General features: G+C 39.3%; 1 protein-coding gene across 3 annotated transcripts in view; it reads right to left on the bottom strand.

Annotated features, from left to right (window-relative positions):
• ASAP2 (ArfGAP with SH3 domain, ankyrin repeat and PH domain 2) overlaps positions 1-23,300 on the bottom strand; it is a 101,794-nt gene that overhangs the window by 65,971 nt on the left and 12,523 nt on the right. For all 3 annotated transcript variants that reach the window (XM_061989886.1, XM_061989885.1, XM_061989888.1), the window contains exons 2-3: positions 14,221-14,293; positions 10,193-10,338 (exon numbers count right to left, since the gene is read on the bottom strand). In XM_061989886.1, the coding sequence (XP_061845870.1) occupies positions 10,193-10,338; positions 14,221-14,293 (219 nt within the window). The remainder of the gene's footprint in view (positions 1-10,192; positions 10,339-14,220; positions 14,294-23,300) is intronic.

The raw sequence follows: 23,300 nt of genomic DNA, 5'->3' as shown, positions 1-23,300 counted from the left end.
GTTACAAAGTACAGCCTGGCTACAAAAAGTTAAAGAGTAATTACTCAGTTTAATTCTTACCCAAGGTGTCCAAAGGAGGGGAGGAAGAGAGGCTCAGTCTGCCAGGGAGCTTCCCTGACTTGTTTGTGATGGTGTCTTCCCCCAACACCCTGCTTTTCTTTAACCCTTTTATACATTTTTTCACCTTCAAGGTGGAGTTTGAGTGATGCTGGTCATTAATACCTTTATTACAATTGGTGTAAAATCCTCTCGTCTCACATTTAAAGGTAGAGCTTACAAACAATTCAGGGCACAGACTCAAGGAAGAGTGGTGGCAGCTTGGAGGCAAGTAGCCTTTGGGATGGAGGTGTGTTTTGGTATTAAAATGACACTAAAATGAGCAAAGTTCACACTAAGGACAGGATTTTGTCAAGATTTGACGGACCACTGGCTCACGGTACCAAAAGTGCTGCTTATCAGTTCTAGAGTACCATCTCATTCCTGTGTATCGTCACAGAGTCTGACCGCAGAGCCTCTACTCTGCTCCACACTCCATGGTATTTGCAGGGAATTGCTCTCTTGTGGATTCCTCACATACCAGCAGCAAGTTGTATCCATCCTGTAAGCCTTCTTGATTTTATACCTTTCCTTAATTGGTGAGCAATGCCAATTTTTAATCAAAGCTTTAATTTCTAGGCCACTTTAATTATGCCACATATAGTCTTGTCTGTTTTGCCTGGAACCATGAGTGGCTACTTAGCCTTCTCTGTTCTTAAGGGGTTCCAAAGGCTCTTGGTACTTATGGCTGGTTGTGGTCCTTTGTTCCTGGATGGGCCTAAACCATGACATATTGCCTGCTGAAATTTTTTTTCTTTTTTAATGGCAAGTACCATTGGATCTAACACTTCTGAAGAGTTTTCCAAGTGATGTGAGCTTTAGTGGAACAAGGCCAAACAACACAGCAGGGAGCAAGTGGGTATTATAACATAGAATCATTTTGTCTGGAAGAGACCTTTAAGATGATCGAGTCTAGCCTTTGTCCCAGCCCTATCAAGCACTGGGTCATTTCCCTAAGTACAACATCCAATCCTCTCTTAAACACCTCAAAAAAAGGTGACTCCCCCATCTCCCTGGGCAGCCCATTCCACTGCCTGACAACCCTTACAGTAAAGAAATTCCTCATCATGTCCAGCCTGAACCTCCCCTGGAGCAACTTGAGGCCATTTCCACTTGTTCTATTGCTTGTTACGAGGGAGAACAGACTGACCTCCACCTCGCTACAAATTTCCTTTCAGGTAGTTGTAGAGAGTGATAAGGTCTGCCCTGACCTTTCTTTTCTCCAGGCTGAACAGCCCCAGATCCCTCAACCATTCCTCACATCAAAAAGTGCTTAAAATCCTTTCCTAGCTTGGTAGCCTGCCGATGTATCCTCTCCAGCACCTCCATGTCCTTCTTGTAGAGAAGGGTCCAAAACTAGACACAATATTCAAGGTGCGGCCTCAACAAAGCTGAGTACAGGAGAATGATCACCTCCCTCCTCGTGCTGACAACACTGTTCCTTATACAGGCCAGGATGCCATCAGCCTTCTTGGTCACCTGGGCACACTGCTGGCTCATGTTCAGCTGCTGTCAACTAACGCTCCCAGGTCCCTCTGTGCCTGGCAGCTTTCCAGCCACTCCTCCCCAAGCCTGTAGCGCTTCTAGGGGTTGTTGTGGCCTAAACGCAGGACCCAGCACTTGGCCTTATTGAAACTCATGGAGCTGGCCTTGGCCCAGCCATCCAGCCTCTCTAGATCTCTCTGTAAAGCTTCCCTACTCTTAAGCAGATCGACACTTCCACCCAGCTTGGTGTCATCTGCAAACTTACTAAGGGTGCACTCTATCCCCTCATACAGATCATTAATAAAGATGTTAAACAGGAGTGGCCCTAGTACTGAGCCCTGGGGGACACCACCTGTGACCAGTTGCCAACTGGATTTAACTCCATTGACCACGACTTTGGATGCAACCATCTAACCGGTTTTTCACCCAGGACAGTGTATGCCCATCCAAGCCAAGAACAGTCAATTTCCCTAAGAGAACGTGGTGGGAAAGTGTCAAATGCTTTACTAAAGCCAAGATAGACATCACCCACAGCCTTTCCTTCATCCAACAAGCAGGTGACCCTGTCATAGAAGGAGATCAGGTTTGTTAAACAGGACCTGTCCCTCATAAACCCATGCTGACTGGGCCTGATCACTTGGTTGTCCTGCATGTGCTGCATAATAGAACTTTGGACAATCTGTTCCATCAGATTCCCAGGCACTGAACTCAAATTGACAGGCCTGTAATTTTCCAGATCATCCTTTCATCCCTTCTTATATATGGGTGTTACAGTGGCTGATTTCCAATCAGATGGGATCTCCCTAGTCAACCAGGACTGCTGATAAATGATCAACAGTGGCTTGGTGAGCACCCCTGCTAATTCCCTTAGTACTCTAGGATGTACCCCATCCGACCCCATAGATTTGTACATATCAGTGTGGAGGAGAAGGTCACTGACCATCCCCTCCTGAATTGTAAGGAGGACATTTTGCTCCTTGCCCCCGTCTCTTGGCTTGAGGGGCTGACTTTTCCCAGTGGAAATGCTGCTATTACTGAAGACTGAGGCAAAGAAGGCATTAAGCACCTCAGTCTTATCCTCACTTTTCATTAAAAATTGCCTTCTGGATCTAATAGGGGATAGAGGCTTTCCCTGGTCTTTCTTTTTTTGTTAATGTATTTATAGAAACTTTCCTTATTACCCTGTACCTCTAAAGCCAGTTTGACTTCTAGCTGGGCTTTTGACTTTCTAATTATCTCCCCACATAACAACATTCTTGTACTCAGTATGAGTGGTCTGCCCCTTCTTCCAGAGGCCATAAACTCTCTTTTTTTCCCTCAATTTTAAGTCAAATCTCTCTACTCAGCCAGGCCAGTCTTCTTTGCCTCCCGCTCATCTTACGGCACGTGGGGATGGCCTGTTCCTGGGCCTTTAAGATTTCCTTCTTAAAAAGTACCCAGGCTACCTGGACTCTTATACCCTTCAAAACTGACTCCCAAGGGATTCTATCAAGTAACCTCCTGAACAAGTCAAAGTCTGCCCTTTGGAAGTCCAGAGTGTCAGATTTGCTGCCCTGCCTCCTAACATCTCTATGAATAGAGAACTTAACAATTTCACGATCATTGTTCCCCAGATGACATCCAACTACCACATCCTCCAGACCTTCTCTGTTCACAAACAAGAGGTCAAGCAGGACACCCTCCCTGGTCAGTTCACTTACCAGCTGTGTGAGGAAGTTATCCTCCACACATTCCAAGAACCTCCTGGCTTGTTCCCTCTCTGCTGTGCTGCATTTCCAGCAGATATCTGGGAAGTTGAAGTCCCCACCAATGGCAAGTGACCATGAGATTTCTCCCAAATGCTTATAGAACGTTTAATCTCCTTCACTACTCTGACTGGGAGGTCTTCAGCAGACTCCCACAGCAATATCAGCTTTATTGGCCTTGCCTCTTAACCTAATCCAAACACTCAACCTCATCATCACTATACTTAGGTTCTGAACAGTCATAACAGTTCCTAACATACACAGTCATCCCACCAACTCTCCTTCCCTGTCTATCCCTCCTGAAGAGCTTGTAGCCATCCACTGTGACACTCCAGTTGTGTGAGGTATCCCACCATGTTTCTGTGATAGCCACTGTGCCATGGTTTTCCTGTTGCATCATGGCTTCAAGCTCCCCATTTGTTGCTCATACTCCGTGCACTGGCAGAGATGCACTTCAGATGAGCTAATGATACCAACACCTTTTACTGAGTGTAAGGGCTTACTACCAGATGTTTCTCAGGTGTTTCTTTGACTTGTAAATCATTAATAGTTCTTGGCTCTTCATTTCTCATTATATGTCTATCCCTTGTATCCACTGAGAAGGCAATCTTCACCAGCACACCATCCTACTAGTGCCAGCATGCTTCCCTTGGGCTCATTCACAGCAGGCGCAGTTATATCACCTTCCCCCTTCAAAACAGTCCCTGTGTCACATCCAATACACAAACTACAGTCTAGAAACTTCTGTATTAGGAACTGTAAGCATGAAACAATAGGAAATACATCTTTAGAAGTATTTTTAAAAGCCTAAAGTGAAGAATTTTAAGTGTAATGGAGGAAAGAGACTTGGGTTTATTCCAGACTACCTTTCTTGTGAATGCAGAATTCCCAATTTCACTTTTTCTAACTCTGGTTATAAGTTTCTGTCACTTTCTCTGTGACGCTTCATCTAGTATTTTCACCGTAAGATACCATTCATATGAAATGTATTATTTTCCTCTTCCATAATCACAGTTATCTGTGAGGCAAACTATATATTTCCAGTTCTTCTAAGCTTTCTTCATAAATCAATCTATTCAAGTTCTAACCATTTTTTTTATTGTTCTCTCAATTTCTTCCGGGTGGATCAATATCTTTGTGGCAAAGAAATAAAGGTAAGATTCCAAGTGGAGCTGAACCCATGCCACTAAGGAGGAATTATTACATATTGGTTTCTATCTTTAGAAGCATAAATCAAACAGTACTCATTTTTTTCCTCTTATCATTAAGTCAATTTTCCTCAAGTGTACCAGAGGAAAACAGAACACAACTTAGAACAGTAAGTTTCACATGGAACATTCCAACCTCAAGTATATTTATCTATAGCTTTTTTAACACATGTAACTGAGTCATTCTAAACAAAGTATGTTTGTAAAGGTTCAGGCACCAAACACTTTTTTAAAGCCTTAATCTGAACTCTTACTCTGGAAAGAAAATTCTGGGCATAAATGTCTTAAGTTCCTTATATAATGCAGAAAAGATACTTCCTTCAGTTTTGTTATTTGTTAACTTCATATTTAGGCAACTCTCATTTCTTCTTACATTTAAAAAGAAAAAGAAGTGGAAGAGGAACATATGGTCAGAAAAATATTGTTACTGTTCTTCCATTTCTCCTAACAATCCAAGTATTATTAATAAAAAAATGTCTCACGTGGAACCTCTTCCCCCTGTACCTTCCACAGAGTGGAAACATCAGGTCCCAGTCCCCTCAATCCAGCATGTTTCATTAACTTTAAAAACTTAAATAAATGAAAAAGAAAGGATAAGAGCACGTAGAAGAACAATAAATTCAGCGGGATCTCGACCGGCTTGAGAGTTGGGCAGAGAGGAACCTCATGAGGTCCAACAAGGACAAGTGCAGAGTCCTATATCTGGGAAAGAACAACCTCATGCACCAGTACAGGCTGGGGATTGACCTGTTGGAGAGCAGCTCTGCAGACAGACACCTCAGAGTCCCGGCTGATTATAAACTAAACATGAGCAAGCAATGTTCACTCGTGGCCAAGGCGGCCAATGGCAGCCTGGGATGCATCAAGAAGAGTGTGGCCAGCAGGTCAAGGGAGGTTCTGCTCCCCCTCTACTCTGCCCTGGTGAGGCCTCATCTGGAGTCCTGTGTCCAGTTCTGGGCTCCTCAGCTCAAGGAGGACAGAGAACTTCTGGAGGGAGTCCAGTGCAGGGCCACCAAGATGATCAGGGGATTGGAGCATCTTCCTTATGAGGAAAGGCTGCAGGACCTGGGGCTGTTTAGTCTAGAAAAGAGAAGACTGAGGGGATGATCTCGTTAATATTTACAAATATCTAAACAGTGAATTTCAGGAGGTTGGGGCATCCCTTTTTCTATTGTATCTAGCAACGGATGAAGCTGGAACACAAGTAGTTCCATTTAAATATAAGAAAAAACTAGTTTCCTGTTCAGGTGAGGAAGCCCTGGCACAGGCTGCCCAGGGAGGGTGTGGAGTCTCCTTCCTCGGAGGTCTTCAGGACCCACCTGTACACATTCCTGTGTGACCTGATCTAGGTGAACCTGCTCCTGCAGGGGGTTTGGATCTTGAAAGATCCCTTCTAACCCTTACCATTCTACGAAACGCAAAAAATGGAATTTGCTAAATAGCAGTTTGCTCTACACAGATCAAATCCCTTTTCTCGGAGTGCTAACAAAGATTACAGACAATTGTAGATTGTATTTCTTCTTAGTGTAACAATCTAAGAGTAGGATTTAAAGGAAAAAATATTTACATGCAGACACATTGCAATGAACTTTTCCTTCTAACGTTTTTCATATTAACACAACTTTACCACCTCACAATAAGTTTATTATGAAGACAGAGTAACTAACACTATAAGCAAGTGGTATACAGACCTAACTCACCCAAGGACTGTCAGAGCTAACATTCTTTCAGTCATTAGTAGTGAGGTTACCATCAAGAAGGATTACTGTACATAGCACAAAAGATATCATATTACCTCTGAAAATGCCTCCAGCATTTTCTGACAGTTCACTACCAAAGGAGACATGCTGATTGATCAATCTCATTAAAAATAGTTCTAATCCAGAAAAGGTTGAAGAAAAATTTATAGCTTGATATTAGAGCTATAGCAAGAGTGTCAAACTGATCCAAAAAATGCAAACAACATGTGAGAAATGTTAAAATGAGTAATTACAAGGACCTGATATACAGTAAATGTCAATTTACTTATCTTAAAGAGAATTCCTTCCAAGTTTGAGTTTTATGCTCTATTTAAAAGTGCACACATAAAGCAGCACAACAAAACACACATTCAAAAGCAAGACTCGAACTTTAACTTGAATAATTTGTAATTGAATAACTTGATTCCAAGAAAAAAAAAACTTCAGTTGTTAAGGAAATATTTTAAAACACTCATGCCTTAAGTCCATGAAAACATCAAAGTCTTTTCAGAAACCTTTAAAAACATTAGAGAAAATAAGAACCTAAAACTGTTAAAATAGAATAATTTTATAACGGCTTTCCTTTACATTACTAAAGACAAGTTTAAGGTAAATCTTTTTGCAGAAGCACTTTAAAGCTACAGTTCTAAATGCCACCCAGGCCAAGGGCTGACAGAACACATCAGCTTCTAGAAACAAAAGTAAAATATATGACAAAGCAAAGCTTGACAGCAGACCTAAAGCTTTGCCAGCGTTAATAGCTTTGGCATCTGCTCCCGTCTGAACATGTCCTCTTACTTCCTTGCACATTCCACACTCATTTCAGCTAAAATGTTCTGTGGAAATTCAGTACCTTGTGAAACTCCAGGGATAGGTCTATTTAAAAACAGTACCTTTCACAATGTTTGGCCTTTTTTTTTTTTTTAACAGCAGCAGGTTGCATGGCCCTGGCTACATTTTTGATAAACCAAATTATTTACACCTAAAATATGTTAGGTGCTACAAGGCAACACCAGAGGAGAGGGATGTTTTTACTGCCAACATGCTTAAAGCATTCAGACCTGGGTACGTTACTATATTGTGAGAATGCATGGGGTTTGTTTCACTTATGGCCATGACTACAAAAAAATAGCACTGTAAATTATTTCCACCTACTGTATAGGACTTTTCACACTAGTCAAGACCACTGTAACCTCTTAAAAAAACTAGACTTCCATCAATGAACCTATGAACAGAATTTCAAAATGACTAGTTACCAACAATTTCTTCTAGTGGTATTAACTTCTAGTAGGCGAAGTTACATAGAACTGTATTTTTTATTTCTAATTCTTTTATAATTCTCACAGGATCACAGAATGGTAGGGGCTGGAAGGGACCTCTAAAGATCATCCAGTCCAATCCCCCTGCTAAATCAGGTCTACCTACATCAGAGGTCACACAACAACACATCCAGGCAGGTTTGGAAAACCTCCAGAGAAGGAGACTCCACAACCTCCCTGGGCAGCCTGTGCTCTCACCTGAACAGGAAAGAAGTTTTTCTTTAAGTTTATGTGAAATGTTTTGTGTTCCAGCTTTTGTCCATTACTCGTTGTACTGTCACTAGACACTATAGAACAAAATGTTGTCCCATGCTCTTGACATCTACCTTTCAAATACCTGTATGTATTAATGAGGTCCCATCTCAGTCTCCTCTTCTCTAGGCTAAACAGCCCCAGTTCCTGCAGCCTTTCCTCATAAGGAAGATGTTCCAGTTCCTTGATCATCTTAGTGGCCCTGTGCTGGACCCTCTCTAGAAGTTCCCTGTCTCTTGAGCTGAGGAGTCCAGAACTGGACGCAGTACTCCAGATGAGGCCTAGAATTCTTCTTTATAAATATGACATTTTCAAGCAGTAGTGAAGCTTCCATATTCTTTCATATGTATTTCTTTCTGGAGGAAACTATTTTCCTACACAGACACCAAATTCAAGGAACATTAGGGTTCCTCTATTTCTTCAGTTTTCCTTTGCCAGTCAGGAAAAAACAAAAGACTTCAAATCTCAACAATATGAAGCGTATTAGGAAACTACATAAACTTACAGAAATCCATCCTTCACCAGAAAGCATTAAAGAGGAAAGGTGTTTATACTATTGCAATATTAAAAATAAAATTACGTTTATGTCCACGCAGAATTACTGTTTGCTTCAAAAACAGATAAAATCAGAACCACAAGCTAAGGACTTGGCTACAATCCCATGACATATCCTACTCTTACAAAAACTGAAGCAAAAATACATGGTTACTAGTGAGAACGCGGTACACAGAAAAAAAGGTTTAGAAATAGTGTTTGAAGAAGACACACAAAACATATGGATAAGAAAAGGTATCCCATTAACATGCATCCCATTAACTATAAAGATTCATTATGGTTTTATTTTCCTCTCCAGTACATGGAAGAAAAGTTATTCTTGTCAAAAACATTTTCTGAAGACACTAATTATTGTTTCTAAGAGAATAGCTAAGATTTTTGGGTAAATGGATACATTTTTTAGCTTTTAAAAGTCTTCTTGAAATGTAATACATTAAAAGGTTTTTCTGGGGAGGGGTACAGCTTTTAGTAGATTGCTTTTTAAAACCACCAAAACACCACATTTCCCAATCCATTTGCCTAATGAAGACACCATATTGCAATTAATATATGATAGAGAGCGTTCTTTAGTCAACAGAAGGTATCAATTAGAAGATTCATTCTATTTTCCCTTCCATATGAGCAGTTTACCTCTGCATGGGAGACTCAGGATAACTGACACACTCAATAAGGATGCCTCTTTTGATACATATTCTCAGATAATATTTGTACATCCAGAGATATTCAAATCAATATGACCAACACAAAATACATTTCACTGTTGATAAATACACTTGGGGCTGGAATCCCTCTCATCAATATCACAACTGAGTAAAAAGAGAGGACAGCATCAGGGAGTGAATGGGACTGCCCTAAATCCCATCAGCTGGAAATATTCCCCAAAGACCCAATTATGGCCAGCTGGCTGCGAACTACAGACATTTGGTCTGGACTCACAAAAGCATTTGACATGTCTCCATCTCATTGATTTTAGCAGGGACAGACTTTTAAATACTTGTAGGAATGTGGGTCATCTCCCCTTACTAGCCCCTGTTTAAAGAGTTCTATGGCTTCAAGTGAATTTGGGACTTACTCAGACATGGGAAAGCTCTAGCTAGTAGGACGTAGTCAGAATCGGCTCTTTTTGTGCCCTCTGATTAATGTGAAATTGAGGCTGAAAATTCTCCATTCATAATTAAACCTCCCGTTCTTCCAGTTGGCTCCATCCCATTTGGCTCACTGAAGAGTGCTTTTAAGCTCTACTGGCTTCAGTTGCAGGCTTGGTCCCTAGTGGCCACTATTGTCACTATAGCATTAGATTTGATTTTGTTTCCCTGACTCTCTTCCCTGAGAAGTAAGAGACTCTCTCTTGCAGGGACGTAAAAATCTCCTTCTATAAATACAAACTGAGAAAAAGTAAAGTAAAAGCAACATTAACACTGAGTAAAGCAATTTGGGTTTTCCCAGTTTCACAATTGTAAACCAAAAGGATGTGTGTTACAACAGGAGTTATAACTACTTGCCTTGTCAGAAGAATGTGTTTTGTTGGTTTTGTTTCGGGTTTGTGGTGGTTTATTTTTTGTGGGGTTTTTTTGTTTTGTGGATTTTGGTCGGTTTTTTTTGGTTTTGGGTCATTTTGAGTTTTGCCAGGGGAAAGGCTAGGGCATGAGACATTCCCTCAAGCAGAGAGTGTTATAAGAACATTGGTTGCTAAAACACAAATTGTCTTCAGCATAAAGTGTTGCTATTACTCAGAAATACAGACTTTGTAATGGACTTAAAACTTCAACATGTTTTTCTTAAGTAATTCTTACCAAATTTTTGAAGAGTGCAGTTAGTTCCTTTGTAAACACAGAAAATTTTAAAAACGCTGTTCCTAAATCTGGGTCATCCCTGCAAACACAGTTGCCTCCGAATTTCTCCAGTGCTTGTGTATACTGTTCTTCATTTTCCACATGAGCTTCAAAAAGAGCAAAACATGAAAATATCGTCAGTAGATAAAAGGTTTTTTAAAAAAACTCACAACTTTTCAGAAGATTTCTTGCTAAAGATGTTTACTTGACACAATAAACATTTATTATTTATATTTTAAGACTGATATGCCACAAGTATGACGTATCTCACTAATTCTGGTTTATTTGAATCTATCCACATGCTGTACAAAGGACTATGTCTCATCAAGACAAGACAATCATCTGACAGGTATCTACTCTAGAAAGATCCACCATATTTCTGCACCATAACAAAGACCACATAACAATCATCAATTCCTGTAATGAACAAAATTTTAGAGTTTTTCATCAGTGCTCTCTAACTTAAACTTTGTGCTGTTATGTTTAACTGTGTGCTAAACAAAGAAATAGAGGAGATCAAGTATGTTGGCAGAACGCTGGATCTCTACAAGAGATCAAGTAAGACTTTCAGGCCACCTTAGGAAATGAGGCTGCAATCTATATTTTACATAAGGCTAAAGCCCACATCTGTGTTAGCTCTCCAATTCAGAGCAGCAGTGGGGATCTCAAGTAGATCTTAGCAGTCTGCATTTACCACAGACCAGTTCAGTTCTCAAAACAGATCTGGTTAACAACAACCAGATTCCCTCCTGAGACAATGAAAGCAGAAGCTCTGCCACAGAATTGGTCCAGTGCTTTACAGAGACAGAAGGTTCTGAAACATGGTGTGGGCTGCACCAGTGCAAGTCATCCAGCACACAACTACTGTTTCTGTCCTTTGGAATACTTTGATCTGCGCATTTTGAGGGGCTATTCAGGGGGGAGATGAAATCTAAGCGTAAAGCAACTTCTCCTGATTCAAATATAAAGGATACCTGAGGGGCCCCAGTGTTAAGTACTCTGAACTACTGATTTACTCGTAGAATATCAGTTTACTTGCTTGTATAGACAGACATAAAAAGTCCCTGTCAATTTGATCTGTGGAATAAAACAAAGTCTTTCTGAACCCAAGTTTAGCGACCATGTCAAGCGTGAGCACACGGACAAAGCACACCAAGTTGGCACCTGAGAAAGTTAAAGTTGCCTATTTCTTATTCAGACATCGCCAATTTCTAACACTTCAAAGGCAGCCAGGAAAAAAAGCCCACAACCAAGAAAGCAAATTACGCATTAAATAAGAACAAAAGCCCTTCCTTGATCACTACAGGAGACCAGCATAAATCCTGAAGATTATATTTAGAGGATTAATCTCTTCAAACAGGCAATGATCCAGTTTCATTTGAGTCCATTTATATACATGCACATATTTAATATTCAAAGGGTTCTGGGTGCAATGTTCTTTCTCCAAATCTCTATGGATTAGTTATACAACCTGTTCAATAAGCCTAGTATGCTACAACTTAAAAACAAACCTGTCTGTTCCCATTCCTGTTCAGACAGTCATTCAATAAGTTTATTTCTCAAGTAGGTACAAATTTTCTTAAATTCACAATATTCAAAACTAAATCCCTATGGAGTAGTGGTATAATATGGCGTACTCAAAGACTGTCATAATGTACACGCCAAATTAAAGTTACACAAATGATATTAATTCTACAAGTTTCTACCTTGAGCACTTGAATTTACAACCTGTATAAGAGTCTGCATATAGCCATTCAATTTATAAACTAAGTCCTGGCACGGAACTGTACCCGTTTTTCCTCAGCACCAATAGCAGAGGCTGGGCACTTGTCAAGCTTTTTTCTACCTGAGCTGAAGGTTGAAGTAAGAATGTTTAACACTACTGTGTGATGTACATACAGCTGAACAAGTTTCAAATGAACTGGCACAGACAGCAAAAAAAGAAAAAGAAAGTAGCAGGTGGTAACTCTTCTAGTTCCCACAACTACTCAGTAAGATGAATTATTTCCACATTGCTTTCTGCACTCTTACTGCTTCCTGTATCCAGCTGAGCATATCTGAACACAGGTGAGGGTAGAGGTCTGGGCACAATTCATACAGCAGAAAGAGAAGGCTGCCACTGCATGAAAACAAGGTGAAAAGGCTGGTACCATTAATGGCTGGAGTTACACGTGAAATCAGCAGCTGAATGATGCTGACTTTTTACCTTAGGAAACAAGAGCTTTCTATTTCATATAGCACCCTCAGGAGTTTTCTATTAACCAGCATCCTAGGAACTGTTCTTATGGACCTATGTATCAGATGAAACAGAGCCAACAAACCAGGAGCTCAACAGCAGTTATTGCAGCAATACTGTTAGTTGAGCTGGTATTCCACAAGTGCTCCTAAATAATACAAAAACGATGTATTTTTTTTTCATTGAACCCTCAAAAATACCCTCCTCACTCCATGTATTTTTTCTGACAGATTTTAAAAGCTTCTCTACAAACAAAAGGCTTGGAATCTATTTAAAAAAAAAAAAGAAACCTGAGACAGGTTTGTCTGAGGCTTTACAAAAAACTAATTATGTACAAATTGGAGTCAACTATCTTATCTTCCATAACAGTTTCTAATTTCACATATTAAAAGAGAAAGCCAAAACATATATACTAAATACTGAGGGAACACATACTAAAAACTCAGAAACTGTGTTCTTAAGAGTGCAGGGCCACAGTTTTTGTTTTGTCAAAAGAAACCCCACGGGCTGTCAAGTGGCTGAGTTAGTTATATTTCTGCTGGTAGAAGAGAAATACCTCAGTCTTTCATGTCAAGAATGGGCAGCATGAACCAAAATGGTTAAAAAACAAGTGAGGTACTGATTTATGCAAAAATTGCAGTGATTTGCTACAATTCTTCAGCAAGTACATTGGTTACAAGACATAGTCAAGCACTCAAAAACTTAAAAAAACCCAACACCAAAACCAAACACCAAAAAACCCTGAAGAAATGGGGCCAAATAAATATGTAACAGATGACACAGCTCCAGATGATCTTACACTGGATACTCCATGATCCAAAGATAACAGGTCCATTACATTAGGCAAGAAGGAACTTTCTTTCAATTAGCTGATAAGGATTACACTACAACAGCAGTTCTTGTTATAACCTTGTATCAGAACACCAACACGCCCACAAGTTCTGTCACATACTGGTGGCTCTCCACCAACAGATAGGCTCATCAGACCTATCTATTTTGCATATAATTTAGGCTTTGTTAGCTCTAATTGCTATGAACTGCAAAGCAAGAACAAAAGCCAGCAAAATTATGTTTCTTAGCCACAAAACCAAACGCTATTTCTTATTCACAAACTGCTGCTGACACACCAAAACGAAAGCTTCAGTCATTGTTTCAAAGAAGATAAACACAAAAAACTTTGAGAGATTGGCACACATAAAAAAAAAATGTATGCAGTAACAATTCTTTGTATTTTTATTAGTGTTGTAAGATAAATATCTGACTTTGTGCAACATGACAATAAAAAATTGCAGGTCATCAGCCCTCTTGTCGTGAGGTTCTAAATATGCAAAACTGGAAGCCACCAGGAAGGGTGAGGTTTCACAAAGCAGTAGAGTCAATGTAGCTTCTCACTGCTGCCAAAGAGGGTAATTTCACTCCTCCCATGCCCCTAGCTCTCAATGATACGAATACCTTACCATCTAAGGTGCTCATCTAATCCAAATTAAGATGATTTCACTGCACATGCACCACAAAAAAACCCCAACTCATCTAGGTTCTGCCAAACTCTAGGGGTGGCAGAAGGAGCAGGCAGCCCAGACCCAGTGGAAAGAGAAGAGCATGGTGTTCCAATTTGGAACAGTGGTCTTGCACTAGCTGCTAAAATGTCTATTTTTCTCGTCTCACAGTTACCCATAGAAACCTTTCTGATTCATTAAGATTTCAATCCTCCAATTTCACCACCATAAAATACCAGGAATTATTACATACTTACCCAGACCAGATATGTTGATGGCTTTAACAGATTTCTTCATTTTATAGAGAACAGTTCGGTCAACATCCAGAGCCTAAAACAAGAGAGAGAAATTAAATGTAAAATTAAAATTAAATACTGGATTGTTCTCTGGTAAACCCGTGCCCTGGAAACCTTCTGTAATTAGAACACTATTACGTTAGTTAACTTCATTTCTGTAATTAATAAATTACTTCTGAGTTTCTCCCACCCCCATTCAAACAACTTATTCTGTTCCCCTGTCCACAAAAAACGCATCTTCCGTCTTTTGATGGTGACCAGCATCATGTATATCCAGCACCATCTAAAATTAAACTACCTATGCAATATCTTCTTCCTATGTTAAATTACCAAAGAAGCTTAAAACAATTTCAAGTCATTGTATGTTCTGACACTGCTGAAGACATGAGCAATAATACTTTCCCAAGTAGAATATTAAAAATGGAAATTTCAGTTTTCCTGGATAAATTAGTTAATTAATTGCACTCCCAATCAGATGAACTTTCTCATTGCTATGCTGAACAAAATAAATTGCATAGTTCTTATATCTTTCACACATTTTATCACTAGGTAAAGCTTTTACCAACAGAACATACAATTCAAGTTTAACTCCTGTATAGAATGCTCAAGAACTTATAATCAAAGAAAAAAGTGGAAGCAGGCAACCATTTTATTTACGAAAACGAAATATGGGCAGACCCAAAAAAAGTACAATTGTTCCAGAATGGAGAAGTAGAATTATGACTACACAAATTATTTTTAAAAACTCAAAAACCCCAAACCTCGAACAACAAAAACTCCATCCTTCAGTTTATGAAACTGAAGGAAAATTTGAGTTCCGGAGACTTTAGAGTCCACCGAAGAACAATACTGAACAATACAAACTGTATTACATCATGAGCTGTTTAACATGATACAAGCTAAAAAAGCAAATACAAAAAATCAACTAAATTCATTCCAGTCTTCACACAAAATATTTCAGTGAATCGTAGCAGCTACACATCTGACCTACCATTATTTTACTTTTAATAATTTGTGCAAGAGAAACGATGCAGAAAAGTCAGTTCCTAGGACCCTATCCAATTATTTTAACATGCTGAATGCAAAAAAGAAATATTACCCCTCATATTTACAGAAGTATTCTTAAACTGAATCCATTCAGACCACAAATAACTGTGCAAAATCTTTGCAGCATTCCACTGAAACCATTAGATTTAGATGTTGCTTTAACGTCAATGTTATGCTGTCACGGTATTGCTTTATCCATTGGAAGTTTTGCCGCCAGCATCTCTATAGTTCACCTTCACTCTTTATTCACCCTCTTCAGCAATTTGTAAAACATCCAATAGAACAAACCTGTACATGGTGTGATCTCAAAGGTTAGATTAGTCACCTGTCTGGATGGGAGTACACTTAGTAAACTCTCTCACTGTGTACTCAATGATTTCTAAAAATAACCTCAGAAAAGCACCATCTGATCAGCTGATTACAGAGGAATGATAATTTCATCTACCACTGCATCAAAGGGCAATTACCCTCTTGGAGACAAAGTTAAAGGAATGTCTCAAACTACAAGCATCACAAGTAACAGTCTAAAGAGAAAGCCAATTGGCCAGAGACTTAAAAGTTATAGGTCAGTTCCTAGCTAAGCCTCAGATTTGTGTATGTTTAGTCTCTACACCTTAGCTTAGGAGATGGAGAGAGACAAAAAAAAAGAAGATACTATTTCTTAAAGAAAAAGCCCTGGAAGGATAAACATCACTGCTGTTGCAGGGATCCAGACAGACCTATGGATTCACAGAATCTTCTGTCCCATGACTGCCTCAGTCAGAAGGCATAGACTCTCAGTAAGATAAAAACTTCCTTTTCCCCAACCAAAGATATAATTTTTGTTTGCACCTTCTTTCAACCAACTCCTGCTTTCTCTGAGATTAGGCATTAGAAGAGCAAACCCATGAGGCACACCACAGCCAGGGGCCAACAGAAACAGTAATGAATGCTCCCAACATGCCACTGATGACAATTCCATCATCTAGCTGTCTCAGCCTGTCTGTCCACATAGAAACTCAAAACAAAGATGACAGGAACACCCGTTCACCCTCCTAGACAATACTGAGGGCAACAGAAGAAGGAAAACCTAAAGCCCTAGTGTGGTGAAAATGTATAGGACTGCCAGGTCAGGTTTTCATGAGTCCTCCCTTCTTCCTCCACCTATCTTTTCAGCTGTGCCACTGCAAGTGCTTGCAGGGACATGTCATAAACCACAGGACAGAAATGATCCATGTTTAAAATGATGCAAGGGTAACAAGAAAGCTACTTTTCAACTGTATCAACTTTCCATCCCTGGCTATCAAGAAGCCCCTTAGCACAACATGACCATGAGAAAATGAGGGGCAGGTAGGAAGACCAACATACCTAGGTGCTCCTGTTGAAGAATCCTTCAGGGACATTTCAGAACAAGGATTTGGTAGCCAAATGAGTGTGGCGAGCACTCTTCCTATACACTGTTATCTCCACCACTGTTATCTCAGTTATTTCAGCATAAAACTTGAAAATGTCAGCTCTTTGTCTTTAGTACTGTTCTTTGTATTTTCTCATCCTTTTCTTCATCCAAATCTTAGCACTTAGAAACCCATTTAAATACAGCTGTAGCTGTATTCTACTTTGAATTTTTAATCCTGTATTTGTTTCATAAATATACATGCACTATACTGATGCAGACACACATGCCAAAACGCTACCCTACCCTAATTCAACTGTTTTGTGCACTTCAGTGGGATCATTTGACCTCTCATTTGTTCTGGTTTTGACACAAAAAAACATTGCAAGACTGTTTAGTGCTGATTATTCCAGCACAATGTAGTCAAAAAGGCCATACAAATCCCTTCCATAGTTCCACTCACTTTCTATTGATGAGCGCTCAGACTTCCCTCATTAAAAATAGAAAATAATAGTTTTGACTTAGTGGGGGAAAAAAAATCAAAAAAAACTCCTTAAATTCTATACAGTACTCTAGAAAAGAAGATACAGTATTGTAGAAGTGGTGCTATTCTGAAACAAACTCAAAAGTGACCTTCGGGAGCGTGCCCTTGTCAGTGCAAACATGGTACTTAAGTCTTCTGTTCATTTACTTTTATGTGACTTCTAGTGTTTATCTTGTACAACTGTTTTTAAGGTAAATTACTTTTTACACCTGAAACTATTTGGTACTGCTGTAGCACATCTAGAGATCATAGAGATCATTTCTCTGACAACTTTAAGACAAATACACTATAATCAGCCTGGTAACAATCTTATTCTCTTGATATGAAATTCAAGGCTTCTAAATAAACCACTAATAACAGATTAAAATACCTGCATGTTTGCAAACTTATATTGGTGCTCATACCAGCATTATTCCTCAAAATGCATAGCTACTCTCTCTTAAAATAGCATAGAAACATTTACTCTGACAACGGTTTTACCTCACAACCTAAGGCTACACAGCAAAAACGACTACAAAGGATGCCTATTTGTTATGCTTGAAAAATCTGTAACTTTTCATTTTACATCTTCCATTAGTCTATCTCTCTCTGCAGCTATCACACATAATAATATACACCACAAAAAAACCCAACTATAAAACTACCTGCAATACGCCATTGTTTCAAAAAATGTAATTCATATTGGGTTATTTCTAGCAAGATAAGGATAACATTTTTGCACCCACCACAAATATCCTTTGGACACACTGCTAATGTATTTTTCACACGGTATTCAGTAATATAAAGGTGGTGGAACACCACCAATGTCACACCAGTCTTCAAAAAGGGCAGGAAGGACAACCCAGAAAACTACAGGCTGATCAGCCTCACCTCCATCTCTGGAAAAGCGATGGAACAACTCCTCCTGAATGTTATCATTGAACATATGAAGAAAAAAATGGTTATCAGGGGGAGTCAACATGGATTCACCAAGGGGAAATCCTGTTTCACCAACCTGATAGCCTTCTATGAGGGCAAAACCAGCTGGCTAGATGAGGGGAGAGCAGCGGATGTCATCTACCTTGACTTCAGCAAGGCTTTTGACACTCTCTCCCATAACATCCTGATCAAAAAGCTCAGGCAGTGTGGCTTGGATGAGTGGACAGTGAGGTGGATCGAGAGCTGGCTGAATGACAGAGCCCAGAGGGTGGTGATCAATGGCACAGAATCGAGTTGGAGGCCTGTGGCCAGTGGAGTTCCACGGGGATCATCTCTGGGGCCAGTCTTGTTTAACATCTTCATCAACGACCTGGATGAGGGGACAGAGTGTACCCTCAGCAAGTTGGCTGATGACACCAAACTGGGAGGACTGGCTGATTCCCCAGAAGGCTGTGCTGCCATTCAGTGGGATCTCAACCAGTCTGAGAGTTGGGCAGAGAGGAATCTCATGAGGTTCAACAAGGACAACTGCAGGAACTGGGGCTGTTTACTCTAGAGGAGACTGAGGGGGGATCTTATTAACATTTACATATATCTAAGTGGTGGGTGTCAGGAGATTGGGACATCCCTTTTTTCTATAGTAGCCAGTAACAAGACAAGGGGTAATGGGATGAAGTTGGAACACAAAAAGTTGCACTTAAACATAAGAAAAAACTATTTTACTCTGAGAGTGATGAAGCAGTGGCACAGGCTGCCCAGAGGGGTTGTGGAGTCTCCTTCCTTGGAGGTCTTCAAGATCTGCCTGGACTTGTTCCTATGCAACCTGATCTAGGTTGACCTGCTTCTGCAGGGGGGTTGGACTAGATGATGTCTAAAGGTCCCTTCCAACCCCTACCATTCTATGATTTGGGGTGTCACAGGCTGAAAATTTCAAAGTTACAATAATGAAGTAAGTGTATTTCTTAAAAGCCCACACAGAGTGTAAGAGGCAGCAATTCAAACCATTACATAAAGTATTTTCAAATTCTATATACCTGAAGAGAACTTAAGCAACAAACATGTCCATAATAAGTACAACAGGGAGAGGAACAAGCCTACCAAAATAAATCGAAGCAAGCACAACTTCTATAATGAGCACTAGAGAGAGGACTCAACTACTAGTAATCAGTACGAAAGCATCTTTCCTCATGTAGAAATAAGGTCCAGTTTCACTTGCCAAAGGCCAATCTCTATTTTAACTGCTTTAAAGTTTTCTGCTCTGAATGATAAAGTGTGCCAACTCATTAGAAACAAATCACCTTACCAGGAAGAAATCAGTCCAAGGTTACTGAGACTTCCTGAAATGTTACTCAACATCCTACTTTGTATAACACAATCTACCCTGACACTTTAAAATAACAATAATAATAAAGTTGTTCAAGCCTCCTTCACATTGCCTAGCAAGATTTAAGCCCACTGGGAAATAAAATCTTCAAACATTTCATTGCTGCTTGCCAAAAAAAAACCCAACAAATAAAACAAAACACTCTCAAAACTAGCATCAATCAAAAAATTATATTGTCTAAATAGATTGGTGCAAAATATGCAGGCTTCTTTCTTCCGGAAGTAGTACTGGATCAAGTTTAATACATTTCACGTTGTCTCAAAAAATGAATGCATTATTTGCTCTTTTCAGGGGAATGGGGGGGAACCAAACTGTTCTATTTTCATAATATTTAATTAGGGGAGGAAAAAACCCAGGAAGGCATAAACTGAATAGCTCAACATCTCAAAGATGGTTTTACTGCCTTTTACAAAACCAAAAGGTATGGGAGAAAAAAGGGCAATAGTACCAATAGAGTCCTCAGGCTCGAGTGGTTTAATGTTCATTAAACATCTTCTGTGCCCAATTTACAGCAGAAGTCTGGGTCTTTATCTTACGTGAGTCCCCTTGCACCAGTGCCTTATCTCTTTGTGTCTGTAGAGGAACAGAAAAACAGTCACACTGGGTCAGGTCAACACCTCATTCAACCTGATATCCTCTATCAATAGTAGCCAATAGCAGATGTTTAGGGCAGCAAGCAAAGGAAACCATATAGACATTCTTCCTCAGGATAATTTCCCACTTCCCAGTAATCTGTTTAAAAAGAAAAGGCTGAGACTCTTAAGCAGAAACACTACATAACCCAACAGGCTATTCTCAAGAGAAATAAGAAGCCCAAGTTTTCTAACTACAGACAAAGGGGAAAAAAAACCCTAAACTTGACTTCTCACAGCTTACGGGAGAGCCTTCGCAACTACAGCACGGCCAACTGCGGGAAGTAGTGAGGGAGAAAGGGGAAGGAGTCAGCTATCATTTTTGCTCTATTTTTTATTTAAAATAGTTGAAAGTCTTAGTGCCTTCCCTTCTTCTTACCCATAGCAGCTTCTAATATTAACTGTTTCACCTTTTTTTTGTTGTTTGGATTAGAGTTTTGCTGAGAGTATTCACAAAAATGACTCTGAATTTGTGAGAAGTTTCAAGGTAACCCTTTTTTTCAGAAATAGTCTATTGGAATAACAACAACAAAAACCCTTGGAAGTACTACTAAAGCAGTAACAAAATTTTGATAAATAAATCCTCAAGTGATTTGAAAAATAATCCTGGAGCCAGGAATCTACGTGTTCTTCCCAATATCGTGCTTCTAGCTGACAAAGATACAACTAAAACATTAACGTATTGACTCTGGATCTAATATAAACAATGATCTTAACCATTATATCTTTAAAACAAAATCCCATCTCACTATTTTAGCAATTTGCTATTCAATAGCCAGAAATCCTTGTGTACTTCACCCACTTCAGAATAAGTAATAATGCCAGAGTCAGCTGTAGATGCTGAACAAAAAAACAAAAGTATGCATGAAGAAACTTGGTCAGTTCGGAAGGAAAAGAGAAGTGATCAAATAAATACTGTAGACACAGCAGAACAAGAATTATCTCTGGTGTGTTACTAACTGGTCTTGCTTTAAAACTAAGAAAAGCAAGCATGCTCGTTTGGCTTTTCTGGTGTATCTTTACAGGCAATCTGATACTTGCTGTAATTGATCCTCTCTGACTCAAAAGATCAGAGATATCCACAGACATTCTATCTCGGTTTGTTATTTTTCTTTTAGAAATTAACCATCAATATAGCCTCAATCCACTCTTCTGTTACAGAAGCTGGTAAAACACTTCCTAAATTATGTTATCCCCCTCCAAAACCTTCTTTCCATTCTCCTACTGTTAGGTCATTTCCTCTCTCCATGTATTTGTTTTCTAAAGCCTCTTCAGTTTCCTTCCACTGATCACCTGGAACATTCAGGGAGGGAATGATATAAAGGATGGAAAAAACGTCATAGGCATAGCCTGGAACAAGGCATTCTAGACCCTGATGTATTCTAGAAAAATAGTAAGGTAAAAAACTTTATTTTGGGATAATTGCTTTATTTGGAGTACGTACAAGAAGAAGTATTCCAGGACATTATACTCTGTAGTAGCTAAGACAGTTAATTTCTATAAAAATGTTCTTGGGCACGAGATATGTTCACTGAAGAGACTGAAGGTACAGGCATGCAATAAAAAGGACAGTTTATGGTAGAATTGTCTCTGCAAAGTCCCTTTCAACAAAAGCATTAGTTCTCCAGCATCTGAGTTTGTGACTCTTGTGGGCCCAATGCCAAGGCAGTTTGTTTGAACAGGCACTGGCAGAAAAATGTAGTGAACATTTCAGCTCTAAACTATTGTGCATGCAACTAAGGGAAAGAGATGCATGGTGGAAAGAGGTCATACCACTGCTTTGGGAAATTAATGCTGTTAAGTCTATTGCAAAGATAATATATGAGAAAATTTGACGCTGCTTTATGTTAAATACAAAAACATACATGATGACTTTGTACAATGACTTCACTTTATTAAAACAAAGACATGATGTCTAAAAATTACATTTCTCTAAGAAACTATTTCTATCAGTAAAGAGAAATCCCGAAGCAGTGGTTTAGAGCCCACAAAAATGTTACCTCTTTAATACAAGTCACTACATGATACTGTTGCACACTGAACAGAAAAGGTGCTATATCTGTCAATCATTAAAAAAAAAAAATCTGTCATCAAAAATCATTCAAAACTTTATTAATCCTTCAATTTCCACATGCTCCCCTCGCTACAAAAAGTTGGAAATGCAAGGGATCCTTGACCAGGAGGCAGGCACAAAGCATTTTTGTGTAATAAAACCTCTTGCCTAAGAGAAAAGAATGGAGGAAGCTTATGCTTGTTTCATGAGAACACATCCACCATTAACCAATTTTTATACAGAGAAATATGTTTTCCTTCTCTTTTCATAATTTCACCAACATTGCAGCTACCTGCTTTCAAAGACAAAATGACTGGACTTTAAATAGAGATCTCATAAGCAATATAATAGACTTGATGGCCTTACTCTTTACAGTGGCTCACTTTTAAATCCTAGTATTAAACCCTTCTGTGTACCCCCAGAACCAACAAGAATTAATCTCTGCAGAATATAATGCCCTTTTATTCTGCACATGGCAAGCTTTTTGAATACAGAACTTAGTTGAGGGAGTAATCAACAAATGAGACACTTTCCAGATATTCAAAAATTCTCCTATCAATGGTCTAATTTGATTTTAGTAGTCTTCAAACCCTCTAATTGAGCCAGGCAGATATCCCAGTTGTAATCTCTATTAAATGGTGAAAAACTATACAGTAAGTTTTCGTATATATGATGCACCCATTCTACCCTAAAAATTAAAACCTTTGTGGTGTCTGTGCACAGATCAACTGGATGTCACAATCTGACCTATCCTCATTCAGTACTCTGACTTTTTCTTCAATTATCTTCTTCGTTTATCGAATAATTCTCGGAAACTGAAAGCAATTGAGAAAAGACTATAACAATAATCAAACCTCCGCCTTAACAGGCCTCTGAGACCTTATTAACAGAAATAAATAAGAAGACCTGTATTAAAAATACCTTGGATAGACATATATATTATATACATGAGATGGCTATTCTGAAAGGGAATAAAAGGCACATAAACTTCATCTAGTTCATGACACACCTGGAATTTGTCAGATACCATACTTCCACAACAAACAATGTTAGGTAACTGGAGGGGATTCCTGAAGAGACAAGACAAATCA

This window comes from Colius striatus, chromosome 2, assembly GCF_028858725.1.
Source record: "Colius striatus isolate bColStr4 chromosome 2, bColStr4.1.hap1, whole genome shotgun sequence".
NCBI lineage: Eukaryota > Metazoa > Chordata > Aves > Coliiformes > Coliidae > Colius > Colius striatus.
Note: the sequence above shows the minus strand (reverse complement) of the source record. Positions and strands in the feature narration are given on the sequence as shown.